Here is an 18,750-nt window from a genome sequence, read left to right as displayed (position 1 = left end):
AAGGTAATTAATTAATGGTAGCATACACTGTGTTAATACCACTTTGAATTAGTATGCCTAGCTTTCCTTCATCTGTGTCAGTAATTACAGAGTCAGGAATCTGAGGTAAGGTGATCTATAAAATCTGAGATGAAGGCAACCTAGCACAAACCAAGTCACAAACATTATTAACCAGAAGTTATAAACCATGTCCATTCTGGTGGTCCCAGGATTGTACAACACACAACAAACTCTTGCTTACGTTCCACATCTTGTCATCATGGCACAGAGCAACATAACAATGATACCTATCAAGTCTGTTATGATGAAGTGTAATTAATATTAGTTTACCATAGGAGGCCTTACTATAATACCTGTGTATAATGTAATAATAACATTAATATAGGACAGGTGACCTGGTTATATATGTTACCTGTGTATAATGTAATGTTTACATTAATATAGGACAGGTGACCTGGTTATATATGTAACCTGTGTATAAGGTAATGTTTACATTAATATAGGACAGGTGACCTGGTTATATTACCTGTGTAAAATGCAATGTATACATTAATATAGGACAGGGGACCTGGTTATATATGTTTCCTGTGTATAATGTAATGGTTACATTAATATAGGACAAGTGACCTGGTTATATATGTTTCCTGTGTATAATGTAATAATAACATTAATATAGAACAGGTGACCTGGTTATGTTACCTGTGTATAAAGTAATGTCTACATTAATATAGGACAAGTGACCTGGTTATATATGTAACCTGTGTATAATGTAATGTTTACATTAATATAGGACAGGTGACCTCTTTATATATGTTACCTGTGTATAAAGTAATGTTTACATTAATATAGGACAGATGACCTCGTTATATATGTTACCTGTGTATAATGTAATATTTACATTAATATAGGACAGGTGACCTCATTATATATGTTACCTGTGTATAATGCAATGTATGCATTAATAAAGGACAGGTGACCTGGTTTTGTTACCTGTGTATAATGTAATGTTTACATTAATATAGGACAGGTTACCTGGTTATGTTACCTGTGTATAATGTAATGTTTACATTAATATAGGACCGGTGACCTGGTTATATTACCTGTGTAAAATGCAATGTATACATTAATAAAGGACAGGTGACCTGGTTATGTTACCTGTGTCTAATGTAATGTATACATTAACATAGGACAGGTGACCTTGTTATGTTACTTGTGTATAATGTAATGTATACATTAATATAGGACAGGTGACATGGTTATGCTACCTGTGTATAATGTAATGTTTACATTAATATAGGACATGTGACCTGGTTATGCTTCCTGTGTATAATGTAATGTTTACATCAATATAGGACAGGTGACCTTGTTATGTTACCTGTGTATAATGTAATATTTACATTAATATAGGACAGGTGACCTGGTTATGTTACCTGTGTATAATGCAATGTATACATTAATATAGGACATGTGACCTGGTTATGTTACCTGTGTATAATGTAATGTTTACATTAATATAGGACAGGTGACCTTGTTATGTTATCTGTGTATAATGTAATATTTACATCAATATAGGACAGGTGACCTTGTTATGTTACCTGAACATGTAAGTGTTCACAATTTACTACTTGAGTTGTAAATCTGATAAATTGGGATGAATACAGTACATATTGTAAATAAATGGCACAAACCTCATCTACTGGTGACATTGATATACACAACAGACACCATTAGCCACGAAATGGATTTCAACAAAAATATTTACCAATAACAAAACAACAAATAATTAAAGCATTGTAAGTTCCTGACACAAAGACCGGTAATTAGTGCAAGATCTACAGAACATGAGACAGACTTCGACTACACATTGTCACATTACTACCACACAGGCAGTTACTCAAATATTTAAAGAAGTGTGAATGGAGTAAGGCTTGTGTAGGCTGAATTAAACATAACCAATGATTTCAACCTAAACGCGATACATCAATATATGATACCTAAGCTTGAAACAACATTCAAACAATAGTTTAAAACGTCAGTATAATGACTATCAAGGTAAAATAAGACTTACGTTTATTGACTACTGGGCGACGGTTCAGCTACAAAATGACCAATGATCTTTCCCCTAATTTCTATCAAATTTCGTAAAATGAAACAGTTTCAAGATCATTTTATCACAAACTTAAGAATTGATGCAAACATGTTACAAAAGTAAGCATTACAAACACTGTCATGATCTTTATCAATGCTTTTTATGAGTTTACAATTGAAATACGACTGTATGGTCAAATCAGGACGCAATGTTGTAGTTACATGTTTAATTGTTTATGACGTCATAAATGAGTAGAGAAATAACATCCCACAAGATTACATTACACATGTTGCTTAGGACACCATTGTCATAATAAATGTACTTCTACAACGTGCTTTAAATAAGTAGGGTCATGCATCAAATACATTATCTCCTTTATAAATGCATTATCACTGTTTACTTGATCTCACCATTGTAATTAAGTTTTTGTAAGAGTTACTTCCCCTCGTTGTGCTGACGACGACCTTAACGCACCCACCCCTTAAGTCACATTTGAATCTTCCCAAATCAAAGACTGGGCAAATCCAGTTTAAATATGTAGGGGTGAATGAGTTGAGTGTCACTTTGGTAAGACACTCCTGAATACTTATTTTCATATTCGGATCTGTGTGCAATTGACCACATCAGTAGAAATACATTCCTATAATAATTCTTTGCTCTTCCAATGCTTACATTATTTAGACAGGGTGAAAAATCGTCAAAAATCTGAGATTTTGTGTATATCAATATTTACTGATCCAATGCATAATTGCTGCCCTGTTATAAAGATGTACTGGTTGGTCAATGTTATCAATGGGAGATGGGATAGACCTGTGATTATTGTTTCTGCAGCAACATGTCACTTTATGTATCATTATAATCGTGGGGGACAGATTCCACACATTAACTTTCATAGCGCCTTAATGTCCATGTAGCTGCATAAAAATTATAACCTAAAATAATATATGTCCACATCATACATCAACACATATGTCCTCATAATATATCAACACATATGTCCTCATAATATATCAACACATATATGTCAACATAATATATCAACACATATGTCCTCATAATATATCAACACATATGTCAACAAAATATATCAACACATATGTCAACATAATATATCAACACTTATGTCAACATAATATATCAACACATATGTCCTCATAATATATCAACACTTATGTCAACATAATATATCAACACATATGTCAACATAATATATCAACACATGTCAACATAATATATCAATACATTTGTCTAAATGATATATTAATACATATGTCAACATAATATATAAATACAAGTCGAATACATAAAGTTGAGTATGACAATGTTCATGTTCACAGGGCACAGTAAAATATCATTTTTGTTATTCTCTTTGAAACAATTACAATGTCACAGACATTATTTTAATTAATATTTAAAGCCTTTTAATCGGTAACACAATAAACATCAGATTATATGTTAAGTGTTGTGTGGAACTGGTGAGACACCTATCAGTAACTACACGTACAAACACAATTTCTTGTATCTTGTCACGACGCTTAGATCCACGTTGGATGATACAGAGTGAAACTTCAACACAACTTTACTGAAACAACAATTAACCTAACAAGCAACTGGACACAATTAATAAACAACATCAACACAACTCCTGTAACTGATAAACAAAGTAGGGATGTCAATATGTTATCTGTGACCGACAATGTATCAATGTATGATTTAGTACGAGATGATGACCTTATATATATATATATATACCGGTATTTTTTTATGTATAAATACTTGAATCAGTGAAGAATATGCCATATATTACAGTAAAGGGTATGAAATGAGATACAAATATGATACTACAAGCCCCAGTTTCAAAAACAATCCCTAATCTAGGAAAATTTCTTTCATTTTCCATCTGGAAGCATTTTGAGTTTAAGAAAAAAGATTCACTTACCTAAGAAATGCTGTCCTATGGGAAATATTAAGTTACGGAACCTGCTTAAGTTAAGGGATGATTCAGAGACTGGGACCAGGGTCTATTTTAAATCAAATAAGAGAGACATTTAAAAAAATGTTCAACAGCATTATATAAAAGATTCTTGAGATGTATAAACATGTTCATTACAACATCATTCAACATTGTAAGGCTGTCATATATATAGTGTAAACTGGTCGAGCATGGTTGGCATATATATATAAAGTAAACTGGTCGAGCATGGCTAAGTAAATATAATATCTGCACAATGTATATTGCACCTCTGTATACACATACAATGTAAGATCACCACCTTGACCTTCATACTTCACATTGAACTAAATACCTACTGAGGTCATCACCTTGAACTTCACACCTACTGAGGTCATCACCTTGAACTTTATTTCTAATGCCATGACCTTGAGATCATCACATTGACCTTCCTAACTACTGAGGCTGCAACCTTGACCTTCACCCTAAGGCCACCATGAATACTTTTGCCCTCAAGGAACAGGACTAACGTCAGGTGAATAAAACAACATATCTCTTTCCACTCTGACCTTCAAATACACTCAAGTCAGCATTCTGACCTTCACCTTCTAAGGGTGACCCTGACCTTAACCTTTGGAGGATGACCTTGAGCTAACCTACAGAGATCACTACCTTGACCTTTATACCTACTTAGGCTATCATTCTAACCTTAAGGCCAACAGAAGACATCACTCAGACTTCTGATAAATAAATACCCTTGTGAAACTACATAAACATATTGAAGAAATATCAATTGTCCATAACAATGTCTATTAAAACAATTTAAATGATAGATGAACAGTTACATATCATTGGCATATAAAAATGTGTTGGAAAAATTCATAAAACTTATTAATGAGGCAAATCAATCAATCATAGTCCACATATTGTCATGTTAGTAAAGTACGCAATCAATAACTGACACTAACAGATGTACATGTACTGCACATTAAAATGATCTAATATCAAGGCAGATAATTTAATGTGAATCTATCATATTAATATGAAAATTTTGCAAAAATTAAAATAACTACTCACAGCTCTTATCAAGGGATATTTAAACATACAAATGATATTCTCTGTAAAATAAAGCAAACAAAGCCTATGTTAAACTGATTTCCAATACAGGTGCCTATGTAAAACTCCTAACAAGGCTAATAAAATCATAAATGTTCTAAATGCAACAAAAGTCTATATCAGAAGTTAGGCCAACATGTGTATGAGAAGACAATGGATAAAGTCTCCATTGTTTAACATCTGCTGAGACGGTATTACATTGTCATCAAAAGTAATGTTATGCAGATCTTTATAAGCAAATATTGTTTGTGACAGAAATGCATGACATCTTCTGATCAAGTATATAGAAATTAAAAATTATATACATGGATGACCCTGTAATGATATATGGACACAGAACCATAGATGACCCCATAGTTCACCCCTTCCCTAGGTAGAGACACCTAAACACCTCGGTGTAGACGGAGACAGACTGCCATTGGAAATGTCCAGTGTTTTTTGCCTGAGGTATCATAGTCTTAAAAGTTACAAACAAAATTCAACAACGTGTGTCAATATTCACAGCACAGCGGTCATTATGGCAGGTGTGGCCGATCCACAATTTCATTAAACAGTTTGATGAGACTTGCAAGGCCCAGGAGATAGCCCTGATCTGGCCCTTTGTGGACTGTTTTGTCGCCCTGAAAGCCACTGTGTGTACTATGTGCGAAGTCTATCATCTTCACGTCCACATTTGGGACTCGTCTATCACACAAGAAGTGACTGTTAGAGGGCTTGTCTCCCTCCGACACAGAGCTTGCGTTACTGTCACTGTCTTCATGTTCGAGGTCCCTCTCTCTGGCTGACTGGGACCGCCCTTGTCTACTGCTAGATGCTGTGTTCCCATTGCCCATCACACCATCATACATAATGAGAAGGGAACTGGAGTAGAAGCGGAATGTGTCCTGCTCTGTCACGTTCTGGTGTAATTCCTGTAGGCGTTTTACAATCTCATGCACAAGTTCTGTCCGCAGTTGGTTGCCGTTGTTTAAGAACTGACACAGGGCCTGTTTGAACCCCTCAACTGACAGACTACGCCCGTAATACTTGTTGTGACAGATGTATTTCTGAGTGCTGGCCTGGTATACCTGGTAATAACAAAACAGTATCAGTATCTTAGCATAAAATTATAATACCAAAGTACTAAATAGGCAACACTGCACAGCAAGTTTCTTTGACAAAGAGCATTGGATTTAGATACAAAACAGTTCTCTAATAAACTACTTCCGACACTTGCCAATCATGTCAGATATTGGTTTAATTACTGATACTAGAATCTGGAATACTATGTGAAATGGGCCTATTACTCATTTCTTTCTTATACATTTTTATGTCGATTAAACCTGTCTTTATAAACAAATGCAGTATTGACTTGTTTTAATGTATATATATAAACATAGACATACTCTCCACCCCACAAAATGTCAAGTGTTACATTCAATCGTTTAACCTTTGCAGTTGACCACCAAAATCTAATGAGGTACAGAACTTGATGTAACCACTATGGAGTAGATACAAACTAAATCTTTTGAAGAGCACATGAGATATCTGTAACACAAGATTTTTACTTTGTTTACCCTTTAACCCTGGAAGAGGGAGTGTTATAATAAACAATTAAAGGCAGTTCCTTTTCCTTCCTCAGTGTTTGAGGTTATTGCAGAGCTATCCCCATGAAATTCAACCTGTACCAGAAAAAGTTGACCTATGACCTGTACCTGCATGCCACAGATGCGAACACCAAGGACACTGGAGGTGGACTGTTCACATTTTCTGATGTGACTCTGTTTCTTGGCCTCTGGGACATCATCTCCGTGTTGGCGTGTGCCCATCTTCAGGTCAAGGATACAGGGGTAGTCACACTGGGCTGCAACGTTCTCCAGCAATATAAACTCTGTCACATGTCAAGGATCACAGACAAAACAATGGTTTAAGATACCTTTGAGAAGGAATGTTCCATTAATTCAGTCAATTAAGACAAAATGATGAATTAAAATAACCCTCAATCTTGAGCTAGTGAAATCAAAAGTTCCCTTTCCTATGTTAATGTAAGAATAAATTCTAATAAGAACTGTGAACTTGTAAAATAAAGAACTTTTGTAAACTGATTTTGTAATTTTTCTTATTGACAGTGAAATATTAAAATATGCGGCTAAAACACTTGATGAACACCAGTAGTACCTTACAATAGTTATGATCAACTCTGTCTTCAACGGTTTGCAGCAGGTGTCAAGATTCTAGCCCATCTCATACTCCATATTAATTTGTAAAACCTGAAATGTTGGAACATAGTAACCTTAACTTTCATTATTTGGAAGTTTAATGCCGTTTTATGGAAGCGTCACCAACATAAGCTTTGTTATTGTAGCCAGCTATTGAGTAATAAACTGTTTACAACTTTTCATTGGATGACATTCCTTTATACAGTGGGTCAGTAAAGGATACTGCTAGTAAAGGACCCAGCTCCCTGTGTGATACGCCTCATCTTGGACAGCTGGCGTTTGTGGCACTTAAGGCTCCAGGGATTGATTCCCTCAGTCTTGTCATGCTTGCCTGATTTGGGATCATTCATGTGGAACACTTTTTCTGTCTGTGTGCTCACTTCAAGGCTGCCACTCCTCAGCAGACGCACACTACAAGGTCAAGGTCAATATCATTATTACAAGGTCAAGTAGGCACACACATACACTACATGGTAAAATATATATATACACACTTCAATGTCAAGTTGATATAAATAATTTCAAGTACTGTTATGTCATTTTGTTAAACAATGAATACTACTTTTCAATATTATGACTAACTTGGTCAATTACATCAGAGGGCAATAATATCTAAAGTTATTTGGTCTTGAAAGGAATAAGTGTGAATGACTTTAGGTGTCACCTCAGCAGTCGTGTCTATATGTGACTTTAGGTGCCACCTTGGCAGCTGTATCTATGTGTGACTGTAGGGGTCACCCCAGTAGGCGTGTCTATATGTGACTTTAGGTGCCACCTTGGCAGCTTGTTCTGCGTGTGACTGTAGGAGTCATCCAAGCAGTTGTATCTATGTGTGACTGTAGGGGTCACCCCAGCAGGCGTGTCTATATGTGACTTTAGGCGCCACCTTGGCAGCTGTTTCTGCGTGTGACTGTAGGAGGCATCCCAGCAGTTGTATCTATGTGCGACTGTTGGGGTCACCTCAGTAGGCGCGTTTATATGTGACTTTAGGTGCCACCTTGGCAGCCGTATCTATGTGTGACTGTAGGGGTCACCCCATTAGGCGTGTCTATATGTGACTTTAGGTGCCACCTTGGCAGCTGTATCTATTTGTGACTGTAGGGGTCACCCCAGTAGGCGTGTTTATATGTAACTTTAGGTGCCACCTTGGCAGCTGTATCTATGTGTGACTGTAGGGGTCACGCCAGTAGGCGTGTCTATATGTGACTTTAGGTGCCACCTTGGCAGATGTTTCTGCGTGTGACTGTAGGAGTCATCCCGGCAGTTGTATCTATGTGTGACTGTAGGGGTCACCTCAGTAGGCGTGTCTATATGTAACTTTAGGTGCCATCTTGGCAGCTGTTTCTGCGTGTGACTGTAGGAGTCATCCCAGCAGGTGTATCTATGTGTGACTGTAGGGGTCACCCCAGCAGGCGTGTCTATATGTGAGTTTAGGTGCCACCTTGGCAGCTGTTTCTGCGTGTGCCTGTAGGAGTCATCCCAGCAGTTGTATCTATGTGCGACTGTTGGGGTCACCTCAGTAGGCGCGTTTATATGTGACTTTAGGTGCCACCTTGGCAGCTGTATCTATTTGTGACTGTAGGGGTCACCCCAGTAGGCGTGTCTATATGTTACTTTAGGTGCCACCTTGGCAGCTGTTTCTGCGTGTGGCTGTAGGAGTCATCCCAGCAGTTGTATCTATGTGCGACTGTTGGGGTCACCTCAGTAGGCGCGTTTATATGTGACTTTAGGTGCCACCTTGGCAGCTGGTTCTGCGTGTGACTGTAGGAGTCATCCCAGCAGTTGTATCTATGTGCGACTGTTGGGGTCACCTCAGTAGGCGCGTTTATATGTGACTTTAGGTGCCACCTTGGCAGCTGTTTCTGCGTGTGACTGTAAGGGTCATCCCAGCAGTTGTATCTATATGTGACTGTTGGGGTCATTTTAGTAGTTATAATGTCTTTGTATATGACTTATCTGTAGGGGAGACTTTGCCTGCACATCTTGGTGTAACTTACCTGTACGGGTCACCTGGTCGGTCATGTTTGTGTTTGGTGTTTAGGACAGGGCTGGCTGTATCTGTGTCACTCTCACTGGAGACTGGGGACGTATTCCTGGGAAAGTTGACTTTGCCACCACCCTCGGGAGGGTAGCCAATCAGTGTGATGTAGCCTTCACTGTCCTCGTGTAGCTGGACCTCTATCACCCCTACAATAAACAAGGTATTACCAGTGTTAGATCTAAATACCAAAGCAGCTTGCATCTATAGATTATAAACGTACCTAATAATACTATGTTAGAAGCTACAGAGCCATTATCATGACCTACACTCTACCAGTCAAAACTAAACCTTGTGTAGTGATAAACTTGTACAAAATACACCTTCAAAATAGCCCACATAGAGAAAATCTATATAAACTGATGAAATTTACATGTAAATTGAACCCATGTTATCAGAAGTCCTGTCCATTAATTCCAACAAGAAATATTGGTCCTTTTTTTGACAGGTTTCACAGTTTTGAATCCCCCAAAGTAAAAGTTGGTAATTTGTATACATTAAGTAGATATCCCTTGTGTATCACTTCTAGAAAGATTTTGTAATTGGGCAGATGCTTTTGAAGAAATGTCCACACAAGGCTTGAAATGACCTAGTACAAAAAAGGGAAATAACTCTAGAAAAAGAAAAAAAAATCATAAGTGCACAACTTCCTGATCATGCATATAAATATATAATTATGCATATAAATTTGGGTGAAATTGGGTTGGTAGTTAAACATAAATTATCTAGACAAGCTTTAATCCATGGACTAACAGACAGACAGAAACATGATTCCAATATAATCACAAATATAAAACTGCATCAGTTAAAGTCAAGCTTGTTCATGGATCCATACACAATATGGTGTTCCTGTGTTTTCTGTAAATACATTTTAACTCCCATTTTAAAGCCCTAGTAATGTAAATGAATTATTGACATAAAAAAACAGCTATTTCAACATTAAATGTCTACTGAAGAGTGTATACACTGCCAGGGTGACATGTAAATAAATGAGGGCTAATATGTGTACAGAATATGGATTTTATGACATGTCATTAAAGCAAGTTATCTTTCACTATTTTTATGGGAAGTTTATATAACATATTTTGAAATCAATAAAACAGAATTGGCAATAACATTTCTAGAACGTACAATATCAATACAGAGTTTACATATATATGCATGTAATATACAAGATATTGACTTCAAATTGATTTCATTTGGTATAACAAAACAACATATAGAAATAATTTCCAGTTTATATCTTTGCTAATATTTTTCAGTTTTGTAAAGAGATTGATTTATGTTAGAATTTAAATGTCTACCTGATATATATGTTAAAAGTCAAAAGGTTATTGCAGATAAATTGTTCGTATTACACCTGTGACTTTGCTACCTACCTCTGTACTGGGGAGTGAACTGCTTTAGACCACATGGAATGGCCTGGTAGAAGACCTGTTCACGTGCGATTAGTGGCTTGCAGAGTGTGTCGTCGTTGAATCGTAGCATGCTAGTGTGGCCTCCCACCTGGTGGATAAACGGTTGTAGCTGGACAGGTTCACAGTCACCTGGCTCTGTGTCCATCATGACTGCACCTGCCTCCGGCATTATTGGCTAGGCAGTGTGGGATTAGAATCTCTCGGCTGTACCATTAGGAGGGTTCCACACTCTATAATATAGTAATGTATCATTAACAACACACTGACTTAGTATCCAAGCATGCACTGAAATCACATGAAAGCAAGCTTAAGCCAGAAGCATGAATTAACTCTTTCCGTACCGTTGTCGTGTGCACGCGACAACAATATGTCATCCTGGTCAACCTTGTCCTGTAAAGACGACAAAAAAATAGTCTGTCTCACCCCTGTTGTCTTGTCCACACGACAATAAATTTTGATGTTACATGTCTTATGTTTAGCTGGTTATAGTAATGAAAGTCGCGTAATCCAATAAATTGTCGCTAAAATCAGCACCCATCAGTTGAAAAGAAATATTTTTATAGGTGCAGAGCATTTTCCATTATGTGATCTATTGTTTTCGAATTTGCTGCAAGATGTTTGCGTTAGGTGTCTTAAATATAAACAATATGGCGACAAGTTGATTCGATACAAACACTCGTAAATTCATCATCACATATTTATGAAGACTTGGAAGTAATTATGAATATCTTTATATAAGTCTGTATAAAATCTACTTGTATGTAGAAAAAAAAATAATGACTTTGTAGCCATAAACAATCCCCAATGGGAACCTGCACTACAATGCTGGTTAAAATACACAGAATCGTATGGTTAGTTGCCGGACAAATGTTGATTTCTCTGTCACAATCAGCTGCGAGTTAGTCATTATGCTGCAAAAAAATAACAGTATTTGTTCATGGTTACCTAGTAAGCCTAGCAAGGACAACCGGTACGGAATCCAAACCGGATTTGCGGTACAGAAAGAGTCAAACAAAAGTAACTTGGAAGGAAGGCTTTTCAACAAACATGGATCGGCAGCTCTAAGGGTTGCGTTTGAGCCAGGAAATTCTGAGCATGGATAAAACTAGAACCAGTTGTAGGACATGATTGTTCCCTGGGCCCAATTCTTGTGGTTGACCTTTAAAAGATAACAGTGACCTTGGTGTTGACCTTTGGATCCTGAAATACCAATTCTTGGATGGTATTTTCTTACACGACCTTTGTATAAACTTTGATATATGTTAAGAAATGAACTCGTAGAGTCATGATCATGAAAATACATCGGAATGGAACTGCATGGACACCATGTAGGGGCATAACTTATACATTCAATCTCACACTGAAGAGTGCTATAAGGTATCTATATCGAAATTGTTCCTGATGACATTCAGCCAACAATATACCTGTTATGACCAGAGCCATTGTATCATATCACCTATGTCTCATTTTTATATGTCCTTACAGCTTTAAATTTGATACTGTCTGATCCAGTTTACAGACTTTAATTTCCTATAGATACATTTCTATGTTGCATTATGTCTTTCTCACAAAGAAATCAAACAATTATTCAAGTTTTTATTGTTGAAAATTGGCAAGAAAACTGGACCAATAACTGATCCAACTTCTCCTATTTATGGGTTAACATTAAAGTGCACAGATCAACACCTACTGGCCAAAACATCAAACGCTAATGATAGCAAACATTACAGAATGAAGAATATATTATTGCCAACCTTATAAACTTACGCAATAAATTCTGTATATTTTACAATCACTGCTGCAACCGAATCCCATTAACTCATGCATCCATAGAGATACACAACTCAGCTTCAGTATTAGTCCTATTGACACACGTGGAATCAGTAACCTGTTGCGCCTCGATTCTGCTTCATTCACTCGGCTATGTCTCATATGGTGACTACCTCATAAACTCTCAATGTATGATATAATAAACTCCTTATTTTTCTATCCAATGACCATGATCAAAACATTATTTCAATTTTGTCGAACTGATAACTTTCTAGGTGCAAGCAATTTAGTTTTCAAATTAAATGTTTAGGTAAATTATAATAAACACTTCAGCCAACATAATATTTACCTAGTGTGTATTGTGCCAGATGTTGTAACCTTGTCACCAGATATGAGACGATAAAAAGGCAGGAAAAAAGTGCCTTAGTTTTTTACCTTTTATCTAATAAAACAAACACTCTGTGGCAATGGAAAACTTTGTCATTACTTATCTGGAAAACTTTGTCATTACTTATCTCTAAAATATGTACTATGTAATGGTTCATTGGCACCAATCAAGTGTTCCTTAAATAGTCAAACCTGCTAATGTGACCACCTCCATAAAGAGACCACCTGTGTTTACGAGACCACCATTAATGTTTTCCATTGTTGTTATTTCATTTTCTCCTACCCTTCAAGGTGTGTCTCCCTTTTAAGCCACAAAAGATCAGCTTGTCACCCCGTAGGGGGGAGATAGCTATAGCCTCCTGCAAAATAGTGCGATCTTAGTCATTACAATAGTATGACGTCATGTCATCAATGCATGGACATCACGTCAACAGTAGCAGACCATGGAAGACAACTCTGGATTTACTGGAAAAAATATGCACTCTACGCTTATTTTTCATGCAATCACCGCTTGTCAGCGGATTTGTGCGTGAAACAGGATGGGAGAAAAAAATAATCCTGTACCTTAACGGTGTGTCAGGGAAATCTCCAACCAGAGGGATGATATTCTTGATTGTCTTAGCCAGGCTTTGCCAAGGGTAAGACAATACAGAATATCATCCAGAGGGTTGTAGATTCTATTAGTGAAATGGACCTGCATTAAGAGACCACTTTTTGAAATTCCCTAGGGTGGTCTCTTAATACAGGTTGGACTGTATATGCATATCGCACTTACGAGCTATATGATTTTTTTTTTAAATGATTGGCAGATCAAGCAATATACCAGAGGAATGAAATTTACCATAAACTCTGATTTAATACAGTTTAGAGGGTGAGTAAATACAATAGCTATATAAATTGTTAGTGTTTTATTCTATAAAATAAAGATTGTCATTTTATTAGGTTCCCAAGTATGCCAAATTATTGTGTCGGAAATAGATACATGTACCTGTCTATGAACATATTACATAAATAAGTCTTAATCTATAGTCACAGCTACAGATTTTGTGTCGAGATCTAGAGTGATCTACCTACATGTATCAACAGTATGCTTTTCACAAAGTTCAAGAATGATTTAAGTTCTGAACAGACTCATATACACATTACACAATTCATAACATCCTAAAAATTAAACAAGAGAAATATGTTGAAATGTTACCAACCTTGTCCACATTATGATTTTTCAAACAAAGCCAGCTTACATACTTAATTCTACCTCAGCTACAATATCAGGTGTGGTTCCATCTGTTACGGATGCCTTCAGAGTTTCTGTCACACTTTGCAATCTTTATTAGCACTAAAATGTCAGTGTGAAAACTTAAATAACTTTTCTTATTACACAATAAACAGACACACCTAAATAGTGAAAAAATAAGGTCACATGTTTCTTCACTTGTGCCTGAATAACAAGCACCTGAACTGGTGGTAACCTTTAAATTCTCCTTTAGTACTGGGAAGCACTGATGTGTAATTACAACGGGAGGTATGTTGGGGGCGGACCATTGTGTACAGAAGTATCGTGTAGTGATCACTCATCCCTATATATAACATCAAGTCATCTACAATAAACATGCACTTCAGAAAATCCTAGGACTACACACATTACACTTGTGATAACCATTTTCCTTATACTTGTGATCAGCGTTAAGCCCTGTGGAAGACGAAGAGGTAGTGTTATTGCCAGGTATTACACCCAGTGCCTTAGTGTACTGGCAGTACTGTATCTTAGTGCAGGTGGGATAAGGTCTGATTCAAAGATACATTATGTACCTGGGTAGACCTTTTTGTACTTTCTCTGTTCTGTTTTGATAAATAAGTAACAGGGTAGTCTAAATTCTCCTAATTGTAAATATAAATATATCAGGTAAGCTTTCAGGTATCCGTGTCTCTAAAATCTAAAATCAGCCCCAACCATAGTTATTTTGGTTATTTAATTTAACCATACATTGTTCTATTATCAAATTGGTACACTATCGTATCTCTACAATTTGTTTAATTTGACATAATTATATTATTGTGTCTAAATATATAAAACTCAACTACATTTTCACATGATGTTTATAAAGAAAGTACTTATACATCTTTTTGCAAATTCAAGCTGACGTATGGTAATAAATATATGGAAGTATTCAAAAATGAAGTGACCTTGTAATTTTGAATAGCAACAATCATCAGTAAAGTCATAGCACATGTACAAAGAATTTTAAGAACCTGAATATTTTATTCACTTACCAATAGTACAGTATTGACATGTATAGATAAGCACTGTGTCCCTATACTAACAGGCTAACATAACTGTTATATAAATCTACATCACAGTCAATAGGAATAGACCATGTACATGTAGCAAACCTACTGTAGTACTACCTACTGGAGCTCCAAGAACCTTTTTTTCTAACTGAAACAAATCTATCATTCATGCTTACCCTTAAGTATGAGATTCAATATCTGTAACTTCTAAGCAGCATAAAGTGTTATAGATATGGTGAGACAGGTAAAATTTCCGACACAACACTAATCCATCTGTACAGGTAAATATATAGTGCATCATTGCACAGATGTATGCCCATGTAGGGCGAGTGCAGGTCTTACTGACAATATGAATATGTATATCCATTAAGTGTAAACTACATAAATGACAGATGTTTACCAAGCGCAGATCAATGACCTGGCAAGTATATACCTGGATGAAAGGCTCCAAATCAATACAAAATACCTACTTAGGTTTGTTAGACTAAAGCTTCAGCGCTAGCCAAGTCACAGAGACCAGCAGCTTGGTACATTACCAGTTCTAGCATTATTACATTACAATTCTATACCTGACATGAAACCTTTACAGTTACCAGTCTTAATTACCTGACTAAACAGGTACCTCTATAGTGTCAATTAGTCCAACCTGGCCCAACAGGTACCTCAATAGTGTCAAGTCCAACCTGGCCCAACAGGTATCTCTATAGTGGCCAGTCCTTCTCAGACAACAAGTACCTCTATAGTGACCTGTCCTCCCTGATACAACACATATCTCTATAGTGGCCTGTCCTTAATTCCTGATACAACAGTTATCTCTATAGTGGCCAGTCCTTACTGATACTACAGGTATCTCTATAGTGGCCTGTCCTTTCTGATACAACAGGTATCTCTATAGTGGCCTGTCCTTCCTGATACGACAGGTATCTCTATAGTGGCCTGTCCTTTCTGATACAACAGGTATCTCTAAAGTGGCCTGTCCTTCCTGATACAACAGGTATCTATATAGTGACCAGCTGTCCTTCCTGATACAACAGGTATCTCTATAGTGGCCTGTCCTTCCTGATACGACAGGTATCTCTATAGTGGCCTGTCCTTTCTGATACAACAGGTATCTCTAAAGTGACCTGTCCTTCCTGATACAACAGGTATCTCTATAGTGACCTATCCTTCCTGATACAACAGGTACCTCAATAGTGACTTGTCCTTCCTGATACAACAGGTACCTCTATATATAGTGACCTGTCCTTCCAGATACAACAGGTATCTCTATAGTGACCTGTCCTTCCTGATACAACAGGTATCTCTATATATAGTGGCCAGTCCTTCCAGATACAACAGGTATCTCTATAGTGACCTGTCCTTCCTAATACAACAGGTACCTCAATAGTGACCTGTCCTTCCTAATACAACAGGTACCTCAATAGTGACCTGTCCTTCCTGATACAACAGTTATCTCTATAGTGACCTGTCCTTCCTGATACAACAGGTATCTTTATAGTGACCTGTCCTTCCTAATACAACAGGTACCTCAATAGTGACCTGTCCTTCCAGATACAACAGGTATCTCTATAGTGACCTGTCCTTCCTAATACAACAGTTACCTCAATAGTGACCTGTGTTTCCAGATACAACAGGTATCTCTATAGTGACCTGCCCTTCCTGATACAACAGGTACCTCAATAGTGACCTGTCCTTCCAGATACAACAGGTACCTCTATAGTGGCCAGTCCTTCCTAATACAACAGGTACCTCTATAGTGACCTGTCCTTCCTAATTCAACAGGTATCTCTATAGTGGCCAGTCCTTCCTAATACAACAGGTACCTCTAAAGTGACCTGTCCTTCCAGATACAACAGGTACTCTATAGTGACCTGGCCTTCCTGATACAACAAGTTTCTCTAAGGTGGCCTGTCCTTCCAGATACAACAGGAATCTCTATAGTGACCTGTCCTTCCAGATACAACAGGTATCTCTATAGTGGCCAATCCTTCCTAATACAACAGGTACCTCTATAGTGACCTGTCCTTCCTGATACAACAGGTATCTCTATAGTGGCCAGTCCTTCCTAATACAACAGGTACCTCTATAGTGACCTGTCCTTCCAGATACAACAGCTACCTCTATATATAGTGACCTGGCCTTCCAGATACATTAACAGGTACCTCTATAGTGACCTGTCCTTTCTGATACAACAGGTATCTCTATAGTGGCCTGTCCTCACTTATACAACAGTTACGTATACCTCAATAGTGACCTGTGTTTCCTGATACAACAGGTATCTCTATAGTGACCTGTCCTTCCAGATACAACAGGTACCTCTATATATAGTGACCTGTCCTTCCAGATACATTAACAGGTACCTCTATAGTGACCTGTCCTTTCTGATACAACAGGTATCTCTATAGTGGCCTGTCCTTACTTATACAACAGTTACCTCAATGGTGACCTGTCCTTCCTGATACAACAAGTTTCTCTAAGGTGGCCTGTCCTTCCATATACAACAGGTACCTCTAAAGTGACCTGTCCTTCTAGATACATTAACAGGTACCTCTATATATAGTGACCTGTACTTCCAGATACAACAGGGACCTCTATATATAGTGACCTCTCCTTCCAGATACATTAACAGGTACCTCTAGAGTGACCTGTCCTTCCAAATACAACAGTTACCTCAATGGTGACCTGTCCTTCCAAATACCACAGTTACCTCAATAGCGACCTGTCCTTCCTGATACAACAGGTATCTCTATAGTGACCTGTCCTTCCAAATACAACAGTTACCTCAATAGAGACCTGTGTTTTCTGATACAACAGTTATCTCTATAGTGGCCTGTCCTTCCAGATACAACAGGTATCGCTATAGTGGCCTGTCCTTCCAGATACAACAGGTACCTCTATAGTGGCCTGTCCTTCCAGATACAACAGGTATCGCTATAGTGGCCTGTCCTTCCAGATACAACAGGTATCTATATAGTGACCAGCTGTCTTTCCTGATACAACAGGTATCTATATAGTGACCAGCTGTCTTTCCTGATACAACAGGTATCTATATAGAGACCAGCTGTCCTTCCTGATACAACAGGTACCTCTATAGTGACCTGTCCTTTCTGATACAACAGGTATCTCTATAGTGACCTGTCCTTCCAAATACAACAGTTACCTCAATAGAGACCTGTGTTTTCTGATACAACAGTTATCCCTATAGTGGCCTGTCCTTCCAGATAAAACAGGTATCTCTATAGTGACCTGTCCTTCCTGATACAACAGGTATCTCTATATATAGTGACCTGTCCTTCTAGATACATTAACAGGTACCTCTATAGTGGCCTGTCCTTCCAGATACAACAGGTATCTCTATAGTGACCTGTCCTTCCTGATACAACAGGTATCTCTATAGTGACCTGTCCTTCCTTATACAACAGGTATCTCTATATATAGTGGCCTGTACTTCCAGAAACAACAGGTATCTCTATAGTGACCTGTCCTTCCTGGTA

At 37.5% G+C, this 18,750-nt stretch overlaps 1 protein-coding gene across 13 annotated transcripts in view; it reads right to left on the bottom strand.

The window, feature by feature from the left end:
- Nucleotides 1-2,765: 2,765 nt before the first annotated feature.
- The window catches only part of LOC110452837 (inositol hexakisphosphate kinase 1-like), a 34,072-nt gene continuing 18,087 nt past the window's right edge, over nt 2,766-18,750 (bottom strand). For 7 of the 13 annotated variants that reach the window (XM_021501546.1, XM_021501536.1, XM_021501542.1 and 4 more), the window contains exons 2-6: nt 10,772-11,040; nt 9,352-9,541; nt 7,578-7,765; nt 6,851-7,026; nt 2,766-6,223 (exon numbers count right to left, since the gene is read on the bottom strand). In XM_021501546.1, the coding sequence (XP_021357221.1) occupies nt 5,672-6,223; nt 6,851-7,026; nt 7,578-7,765; nt 9,352-9,541; nt 10,772-10,979 (1,314 nt within the window). In that variant the 5' untranslated portion in view covers nt 10,980-11,040 and the 3' untranslated portion in view covers nt 2,766-5,671. Of the gene's footprint in view, nt 6,224-6,850; nt 7,027-7,577; nt 7,766-9,351; nt 9,542-10,771; nt 11,041-11,755; nt 12,184-14,169; nt 14,304-15,432; nt 15,572-18,750 lie in introns of those variants that run through there. The other 6 variants (XM_021501538.1, XM_021501540.1, XM_021501541.1 and 3 more) reach the window with 4 other exon arrangements.

This window comes from Mizuhopecten yessoensis, unplaced genomic scaffold (assembly GCF_002113885.1).
Source record: "Mizuhopecten yessoensis strain PY_sf001 unplaced genomic scaffold, ASM211388v2 scaffold6913, whole genome shotgun sequence".
NCBI classification, from domain to species: domain Eukaryota; kingdom Metazoa; phylum Mollusca; class Bivalvia; order Pectinida; family Pectinidae; genus Mizuhopecten; species Mizuhopecten yessoensis.
This window is presented reverse-complemented; position numbering and strand designations above follow the sequence as displayed.